The sequence below is a fragment of the Sinocyclocheilus anshuiensis genome, unplaced genomic scaffold, assembly GCF_001515605.1.
Source record: "Sinocyclocheilus anshuiensis isolate Anshui unplaced genomic scaffold, SAMN03320099.WGS_v1.1 scaffold690, whole genome shotgun sequence".
NCBI classification, from domain to species: Eukaryota; Metazoa; Chordata; class Actinopteri; order Cypriniformes; family Cyprinidae; genus Sinocyclocheilus; species Sinocyclocheilus anshuiensis.
The window spans coordinates 1,743,048-1,752,533 of record NW_015547715.1 but is presented as its reverse complement, the minus strand read 5'-3'; the positions used below and the strand labels follow the sequence as shown (position 1 = coordinate 1,752,533).

The following is a 9,486-nucleotide window of genomic DNA, read 5'->3' as shown; positions in this document are numbered from 1 at the left end:
ACTATGTCGGAGACACGCTAGCTTTCCCAAGGCAGACGAACTTAGAGTGGTTACAATCATCCGGGTTTAAATCGCGCTCAAATTGATTTGATTTTGACGAAATATTTACACTGAAGCTCGCAGGCGGCTATGGTAAGGGGCATGACATTTCCCAACCAGGCGCCGAGTGGTGTCAATCACAACACACACTGGTCCAGCTAACCAATCACAGCACACACTGGCCCAGCTAACCAATCCCAACACACACTGGCCCAGCTAACCAATCACAGCACATTTCGTATTTCAGAAGACGGGCCTTCATTTGATACAGGAACTATTCGAGCCGTTCATGCCAGACTGAGGAGAGAGGTGTTGTAATAATATAAAATATGTGAAAAATAATGTGTTTTTCGAACAACCTAGTTTGAGAGCCTGTTCTAGTACACCCCCAAAACAAAATCAAGACTTTGTAAAAGCATAATAGGACCCCTTTAAATAAATTGTATGCTTTTGAACTTTCATACAAGAATCCTGAACAAAAATGTATCACTGTTTCCGCAAAAATATTAAGCAGCACAACTATTTTCAACAGTAATAATAATCAGGAATGTTTCTTGAGCAGCAAATCAACATATTAGAATGATTTCTAAAGGATCATGTGACACTGAAGACTGGAGTAATGATGCTGAAAATTCAGCTTTGATCACAGGAATAAATTGCATTCTAAAATAAATTCAAATAGAAAATCAATATTTTAAAATGTAATGCTATTTTGATCAAATTAATGCAGCCTTGGTGAACATAAGAGACCTCTTTCTAAAACATTCAAAAATCATCAACCCCAAACTTTTGAATGGTAGTGTGTATGAAAATCTCTTGTTCTCGTGTTTTCTAGGCAGAGCTCAAACTGCTCAGATACATTTCACTCGACTCAAAGAGAAGCACGCCGAGCTGGTCAGCAGACATGCTGATCTCATGCGGAAGGTAAAGACAATTTTTGTGCATATGACAAATGAATTATTTTGCTGTTACCTCACATTTTATTGACAAACAGTGGCTGTAACTTTGTCACTCGCAGCATCAATTATAAGATATGTGATCCTCCAGTAAAACCCTACTTTGACACGTTGTGTTTTTCTTCCTCATATTTCTGTTATGGCCTAATGAGAGGAATTGTCCACAAATATTTTGTCAGAAGGAGTTCTGGAGAAAAAAGTATCTTCATCCGTCCTAGATAAACTTAAGATGGTAAAAATGTCTTTGCCATATGGTAATTGTCATTGTTAATGGTCTTGATTTTCTGTGTGTCAGAATGCAGAGATGGTGAAGCAGCTCAGCAGCACTCAGCAGGCGCAGGAGGAGCTGCTCACATACAAACAGCAGATGGCGGTAGAGGTGGAGCAACCGAAACAGGACAAAAACTCCAAGGTCACACACTACACACATTTATGTTTATGATTCCAGTAATTCTTGAGATTTTCAATCTGACACTACCACTATGCTATGCTATTATATTTAAATTGTATTTCATATATGTATGTGTGTGTGTGTGTGTGTGTGTGTGTGTGAATGTATTGATAGCTAAAATGTAGACCAAATAAGATGTGCATGTAATTGCTGAAAATACTTTGTTTTAAAAATATAAAAAATTATGTTCATATATTAAAAATTAATGTTTTTATTTTACACATACTACCATTCAAAACTTTGGGGTCAGTAAGTTTTTTTTTTTAATGTTTTTGAAAGAAGTCTCTTACGCTCACCAAGGGTGCATTTATTTGATTAAAAATACAGTAATATTGTAAAATATTATTACAATTCAAAACAACTGTTTTCTATTTGAATATATTTTAAAATGTAATTTATTCCTGTGATGTAAAGCTGAATTTTCAGCATCATTACTCCAGTCTTCAGTGTCACATGATCCTTCAGAAATCACACTGCTCAATTCATATTATTATCAGATAACTGAAAGCAGTTGTGCTGCTTCATATTTTTGTGGAAAGTGTGATACATATTTTTTTATGATTAGATGAATAGAAGGTTCAAAAGAACAGCTTTTATTTGAAATATAAATCTTTTGTAACGTTATAAATGTCTTTACTGTCACTTTTGACCAAATTAATTCATCCTTCCTGAATAAAAGAAAAAAAATTCTTACTGACTCCAAACTTTTGAATAGTGGTGCATTTACTCATTATTATTCAAAAACAACAGAAATTGTACATTATCCATTGATAATCAGGTAGAAGACTTAATTGTGTAGTGCAGATAATCTTAAAAATATCTGCTGATTTATTGGCCTGGCTGAAATATCCACCTCAGTCATTAACTGAACTGAACTGTAATTTTCAGCTGGAGGCACAGAGAGCAGAAATTGAATGTTTGAAGCAAGAGCTAGCGTCTGAGAGGGCTGAAATATCCCAAGTCCATAATGCTTTGCAGAGCAAGGAGAAGGTAAGACCTCTGTCCATGTGCATAAATGGCTCCAGATTTCTAGATGAACAACTGAATGCATTAAAACATCCTAGTAGATACTCTAATGTTTTTCTGATCTGCGTGTGTGTGTTCAGGCCGGAGACGGGTTGAGCAGTGTGTTGGTGGGTCTTCAGGCAGAAAAAGAGAAACTACTTCGTACAGTGAAAGATCAGGAAGCTGAGATCACTAGCCTGCGTCAGGCCACCCATCTCCACCAGACCATCCTACAGCAAGAGAGAGACCGACATCAGAGAGAGATGACAGCGCTGCAGAACCAGCTGCAGGAAAAAGTCAGTGCAACTTCCCAATCCCATGTTAACCTATATGCAGTTTTTTGCTATCATAATTTTAAACAAAACAGCATGAGGTCTGAATGAGTGTGTTTGTTGTCAGTTGTGTCGGGAACAGGAGCTGCAGCTGGAGATGCAGAAACTAAGACGTGAGCTAGAGGAGAAGCGAGCGGAGCTACTGCGTGCTCAGAGTGCTCTGAACAGTAAAGAAACTGTGAGTATTTTTTTTAGACCTTGTTACAAACAAATGCAAACAGTTTACATTTGTCCAATTGATGCATAATGTGACTTTCTTGAAAGTGACCAAGTATGGTGTCCCATACTTGGAATTTGTGTTCTGCATTTAACCCATCCAAGTGCAAACACACAAGGGTGAGTAGTGAACACACACACGGAGCAGTGAGCAGCCATTTTTGCATGGTATTGAGGGTGGAAGAGAGAGCTGTATATTCAATCCCCATAATTTCCCAAAGAATTTCATGTTAACTACCAATTTACTGTACACAAGCATGCAGACACTAGTTGAACATATTAGTGGGTGACCAATATAATTTTTACAAAATCAGATGCTGATACAATATTTAGAGAGTGATCTGATAGCTTATATAGTAGTGAAGTATAATATAATATAATATAATATACAGTACTTGTCAAACGTTTATTTGTATTTATTTGATCAGAAATACAGTAAAAACATTAAAATTATAAAATATTATTACAATTTAAAATAACTGTTTTCCTTTGTAATATATCTTAAAATGTAATTAATTCATGTGATGGAAGGCTGAATTTTCAGCATCATTACTCCAGTCTACAGTGTCACATGATCCTTTAGAAATCATTCTAGTCTGTAATCTTTTTTATTTGTATTTTCCGCAAAAACATAACACACAACACAGCCCAGCAAATATATACTAAGAACAAAGGATGTAATCTCTTTGTCAAGACCTGCTTATGTTTGTCAATTCATCTAGTGTGTCTGGATCAGCACTACACCTTCAAAACTAAACATTATTTGTGTTTGTATGTGTGTTTTAGACAGGAGACCAGCTGAGCAGTGTGTTAGTGGGTCTGCAGGCGGAGAAGGAGGTTCTTCTCCGTTCAGTGAAGGAACAGGAGGCTGAGATCACTAACCTGCGTCAGGCCGCCCAACTCCACCAGGCCACGCTGCTGCAGGAGAGAGACAGGAGTCAGAGAGAGATGACAGTGCTGCAGAGCCAAATGCAGGCCAAGGTCAGAAAAACTTGGGATTGTGGGCAAGTACTATGATTTGGGATGCTGATAGCTGATACAATACTGAAATAAGATATGTAATACAAAGTAATTACATTACTGTTAATATAATATTAGTTTCATATTAATTCTGTCAATATTTAGAGAGTGGGCTGACTGATAGCTAATATAATACTGAAATATGATGTTTGATTCAATTTAATAATAGCTAAATATAATGAAGTATTATTTCTGTCAATATTTCGAGAGTGGGCTGACTGATAGCTGATATAATGCTCAAATATTATATATGATACATTTTCAAAGTACGGTACTATGATTTGGGAGACGCTTTGATCCTGTATAGGATGAACAGAATGCACATTGGGATGTAGGCCAGGTGTATCTACTGTAGTAGTATTTTGAGGGTCTTAATTGGTGCTTTTGTTGTGTGTTTTTTTCTGTACAGTTAAGTCAGGACTCAGGACTGTTGCTGCAGAAGCTTCAGGATGAGCAGTTCAGTCTGTTGCAGTGTGCTGTGGTGGAGGCCGAGGGCATCGTGCTGGACGCCGTGGCCAAAGTAGACGATCCGCTACACGTGCGCTGCATCAGCACCCCAGGTCTGTCCTTCCTCACCCTCCTCCTTCTCATACCTCTCAATATCCTCATCACTTCTTTTAGTCTACATATCTCTAATCTCTGCTTGCAGATTATTTGATTAATCGGGCTGAGCTGACGTTGGCGTCCATTGATAAGATGCAGAAGAGTCATGTGGCCTATTTGAGGAATATGGATGGTAAGGTTTCATTCGTTCTCATTAGTAAGCTACAGGTTCAGATGTTAGTGTGATGTAATCTCTCCCTCCTTGTCTAGATGCCAGTGGTCTGTTGAGGTCGGTAACCCAGTTCTCCCATCTCATCGCTGACACTATTGTTAACGGAGCAGGAACTGCACACTCGGCACCTACGGACCAAGCAGACCGTGAGAGAAATTCTTTATTATTAAAAAAGCACACATGCACATTTCTTAAGCATATAGTGCGACTGACATTCATACTCAAAGTTTCTGTACTATTACAAAACATTGTACACAACACATTTATAATTTCTTAAAAAGTAAATTGCATTAACACAATCTTTAAAGTGATTCAAGATTTTGTATTACAAAATCTGCACAAATGATTTGCTTCAGAAAGTCCAGCTAATACGCCACAGATTTGTATGGTTTTTAGATGGTCCAGACTGCTTATTTTTGGCCTTTAGATGGTCCAAGACAAGTATAATTTATCATTTCTTTAAAAAAGGTTGCAGATTAACACAGTATTTAATGTTATTCAAGGTTTTGATTAATACATTTTGTACCAATGATTTGCATTAGAGATTCAGCTAACACCAGATGGTTTTGCATGGTTTTTTAGCTTGTTCAAGCTGCTCATTTATGGTCCTTAGATGGTCCAAGCTGGTCTAGATATAATTTATAATTTCTTAAAAAAATAAATTGCAAATTACCACAGTTTTTGAAGTTATTCAAGTTTTGCATTACAAAATATATACAGATGATTGCATTAGAAAATTAACAGTCTTTGAAGTTATTCAAATTTTGTACTTTGCACTGATGATTTTTCATTACACCAAATACACAAAATAATGTTCTTTTTAGCAGCATCATATGACCCCTTTAAAAAAATCCAGCTAATACCAGATGGTTTTGCATGGTTTTTAGCAGGTCCAAACTTCTCATCTATAGTCCTTATATGGCTGATCAACTGGACTGTCAACTGTAGACCTGGTTGCAACCTATTAGAGCACTTTCATCAAGCTAGATAGAGTTGGCTTACCATCTCAAACCAGCAGAAAATCATCTACCATGTTCCTAAAACCATCTTGAACACCTTAAACTAGTACAAGCTCTTTTTTTCCAGCAATCTGATGATTTTAGGTTGATTTCTGCATAGGTTTGACAGACAACTGTCGGGATTGTGCCACTCACTGCCTCCAGTATCTGAAAGAGCTGAAGTTGAAGGCCACACTCCCGAGAGCAGACCCTACTGCTGTCCGCTTTGTGGTCCAGCATATCCTCAACCAAGGACAGGTGCAGTGGACCAGAGATGGCATCTTCAGACTTGATCTGTGTTTGTGTGACGTAATAAGTGACCTCTCTCCTGGTCTCTCGCAGGACCTGCAGCCCAGGGGAGCAGACGTGCGGAAGGAAGAGCTGGCTGATATGGTGGATAAGGAAATGGCTGCGACTTCCTCTGCCATTGAAGATGCTGTGCTGAGAATGGATGTAAGTTACATGGTGTTAATGATTCTTGATTGAACTCAGGACTCATTTGCTATGACTTCATGTTTTTTTTCTTATGTAATACAGGAAATATTGAGCCAGGCAAGAAGAGATTCATCTGGAGTGAAGCTGGAAGTTAACCAAAGGTTAGTTTTGGATATAGTTTTTTAAATAACACACACAATTTGTAGTTTATGTGTTATGTATTTAAATTTGTATTTTGTTCTATTATAGCATCATTGGCTCGTGTTCAGATCTAATGAAGGTATGTTTAGATTCACAGATATGAACATGTTGTTAAATACACCACCATTTAAAATGCATACAATTGATCAAAAGTGACAGTGAAGACATTTATAATGTTACAAAAGATTTCCAATAAAGGCTGTTTTTTTAAGTTTCTATTCATCAAAGCATCTTAAACTATTTTTTTTACAAAAACAGCACAACTGTTTTCAACATTGATAATAATCAGAAATGTTTATTGAGCAGCAAATCAGCATATTAAAATGATTTCTGAAGGATCATGTGACACTGAAGACTGGAGTAATGATGCTGAAAATTCAGCTTTGATTACAGGAATAAACATTTTAAAATAGAAGATAGAAAGCAGTATTTTAAATTGTAATAATATTTCATAATATTACTGTTTTTACTGTATTTTTGATCAAATAAATGCAACCTTGGTGAGCAGGACATTCAAAAACATAAAAAAATCTTACAGACCCCAAACTTTTAAATAGTGTAAGTGTATATCAAGATAAATGTCATTTTTAATCACTTTTGTCATCTTGTCCATAGGCTATACACATGCTGGTGACATCCGCTACTGATCTGCAGAGAGACATTGTGGAAAGTGGCCGGGTATGATTTGGTAACTGGAAATTTTAGATAGTTTTCATAAATGTTATGTTTTCACACACTCAAACACAGGGTTTTGTGTGTTTATTGCTTATTTCTGTCAGGGCGCCGGTTCTGTCAAGGACTTCTATGCTAAAAATTCATGTTGGACAGAGGGTCTCATCTCAGCGTCAAAGGCTGTAGGATGGGGTGCAACGCAGATGCTGTGAGTGTGTAGAATATTTTAAGCTTTAACCTGGATTTATTGGTGTCAATCCCTTTAACTGTGATTTATTATCTCACAAAGGGAATCTGCTGACAAAGTCGTGACTGACAGAGGCAAATATGAAGAGCTGATCGTCTGCTCTCATGAGATCGCGGCCAGTACAGCACAACTTGTCGCTGCTTCAAAGGTAAAATCCTTCAGACCAATATAAGCGTGCATTTAATCAAATCAAATCTGTTGATCCTGACACATCAATCCTTCATTTAACAGGTAAAGGCAGATCGAGGCAACAAGAAACTCCAAACTTTACAGCAAGCATCCCGACACGTGAATGACATGGCCGCTGTTTTGGTGTCATCTACTAAATCAGGACAAATGCAGATTGAGAACAAGAGTAAGTGTCATGGACACAAATGCAAAAAGCATGAAATACACTTTACGCAAGTAGTGAAGATTGCTATCACCTCAACAACGCCAGAATGCACATTAAAGGAATAGTTCACCCAAAAATTAAAACTAGCTGGAAATGTACTCACCCTCAGACCACATAAGATGTAGATGAGTTTATTTCTTCATCATATTTGGACAAATTTAGCATGACATCACTTGCTCACCAATGGATCCTCTGCAGTGAATGGGTGCCGTCAGAATGAGAGTCCAAACAGCTGATAAAAACCTCACAATAATCCACAAGTAATCCACACCACTCCAGTCCATCAATTAATGTCTTGTGAAGTGAAAAGATTTTTCATAATAAACACGTTTTTAAATTTTAAACTGTGGTTTCCAGCTAGAATACGAGTCCTCTATCCATAATATTGCTTCCTCCAGTGAAAAAGACTTATACCCCAGCGACTTAAGACTGCTTTTGTGCTCCAGGGTCACATATGTCAGTGGATTTTGATGTGAGAGGACAACAAGGGATAGACTGTTCACCAGAAGAAGTATTTTTATGTATTATGGAGTAATTTTTCGGCCAGAAGTGACCGTTTAAAGTTTAAACGCCTCAAGTGATGTAATGCAAAATTTTCCCAAATCTGTTCTGATGAAGAAACAAACTCATCTACATCTTGGGTGGTCTGAGGCTGAGTAAATTTTTATCCAATTTTTATTTTTGGGTCAACTATTCCTTTTAAGTGTGTCCCCTTTTTTTAAAATTTTTTCTCCACAGACTCCATGGACTTTTCCAGCATGTCTCTTATAAAGCTCAAAACAGAAGAAATGGATTCCCAGGTAAGTTTACCAAAGTGAAAAAATGGTAGAGTTTTAGGTATTAAAACACTTTCACACACAATCTAATCAAATCCCAAAGGATTAAATCAAGTACTCATGTTTGTTGATAGGTGAAAGTGTTAGAGTTGGAGAAGCAGCTGGAAAACGAGCGTATTCGATTGGGAGAACTCAGGAAAAAGCACTACGAAATGGGAGGAATCCCCATGGACTCGCCTCCAGAGAGCGCAGTCAATAGTTTTGATAGTTCACTGCCTACTGTTTTTCCTGACCCGCCCACAATGGAACTGCCCAGTCTGGACACGTTCACACTGGACCCGCCCAGATTCGAACCACTTCGACAGGAGCCCCCCGCACCTGAGTCCGCCAAAACCAGCTCTAAACGAACCTCAATCTTTCATAAATCAGGCAGCATCCTCAAGAATGCAGTAAGTATTCAGAGACACTGTTCGTTTTGGGCCACTTTACCTGTATTTCCAGTGACAATATTGCCTTTATAATGAAATTTAGATACTAAGTTGTTGTTCTTCTTTTCTTCTTTTATCTCCCACAGTTTAGGTGAAAGGAGTCAGCCCTGGATGTATGAAGAAGAAACCATCAGATAATAATGTACATTATTCAGAAGCACAGCATATTTTCATACTTTTATCATGAGTCTCTAAATCCACCTGCATGCTTTGACAATACAGTATGGTGTGAATTAAATATTTGAAATTATGCCTTTTAATTTATATGATCATTTAGTGAACTACTACACTACAACCAGGCTGAAGTCTTTTTTTTGTTAATTAGCACCATCAATTGATGGCTGGTAGTTTATTTGGGATCTTTTAACACCTTTTACCATTTTAAAATAAATATACTTGAAGTTGTAAATGCAAACTGAAGTACATAAAAAAGATTAATTATGTTGTGGAAGATATGCATGTGTTTGTTTTTTTTTTTAAA

At 37.3% G+C, this 9,486-nt stretch overlaps 1 protein-coding gene across 3 annotated transcripts in view; it reads left to right on the top strand.

The window, feature by feature from the left end:
- LOC107704128 (huntingtin-interacting protein 1-related protein-like) overlaps nucleotides 1-9,308 on the top strand; it is a 19,820-nt gene extending 10,512 nt beyond the window's left edge. Inside the window, exons 15-34 of one of the 3 annotated variants that reach the window (XM_016506983.1) lie at nucleotides 875-963; nucleotides 1,291-1,407; nucleotides 2,335-2,436; nucleotides 2,553-2,747; nucleotides 2,851-2,961; nucleotides 3,786-3,980; nucleotides 4,429-4,579; nucleotides 4,669-4,755; nucleotides 4,833-4,940; nucleotides 5,914-6,050; nucleotides 6,135-6,245; nucleotides 6,330-6,388; nucleotides 6,477-6,507; nucleotides 7,044-7,106; nucleotides 7,208-7,308; nucleotides 7,390-7,495; nucleotides 7,579-7,702; nucleotides 8,480-8,541; nucleotides 8,652-8,966; nucleotides 9,092-9,308. In XM_016506983.1, the coding sequence (XP_016362469.1) occupies nucleotides 875-963; nucleotides 1,291-1,407; nucleotides 2,335-2,436; nucleotides 2,553-2,747; nucleotides 2,851-2,961; nucleotides 3,786-3,980; nucleotides 4,429-4,579; nucleotides 4,669-4,755; nucleotides 4,833-4,940; nucleotides 5,914-6,050; nucleotides 6,135-6,245; nucleotides 6,330-6,388; nucleotides 6,477-6,507; nucleotides 7,044-7,106; nucleotides 7,208-7,308; nucleotides 7,390-7,495; nucleotides 7,579-7,702; nucleotides 8,480-8,541; nucleotides 8,652-8,966; nucleotides 9,092-9,100 (2,273 nt within the window). In that variant the 3' untranslated portion in view covers nucleotides 9,101-9,308. Of the gene's footprint in view, nucleotides 1-874; nucleotides 964-1,290; nucleotides 1,408-2,334; nucleotides 2,437-2,552; nucleotides 2,748-2,850; nucleotides 2,962-3,785; nucleotides 3,981-4,428; nucleotides 4,580-4,668; nucleotides 4,756-4,832; nucleotides 4,941-5,913; nucleotides 6,051-6,134; nucleotides 6,246-6,329; nucleotides 6,389-6,476; nucleotides 6,508-7,043; nucleotides 7,117-7,207; nucleotides 7,309-7,389; nucleotides 7,496-7,578; nucleotides 7,703-8,479; nucleotides 8,542-8,651; nucleotides 8,967-9,091 lie in introns of those variants that run through there. The other 2 variants (XM_016506984.1, XM_016506985.1) reach the window with 2 other exon arrangements.
- Nucleotides 9,309-9,486: the final 178 nt, after the last annotated feature.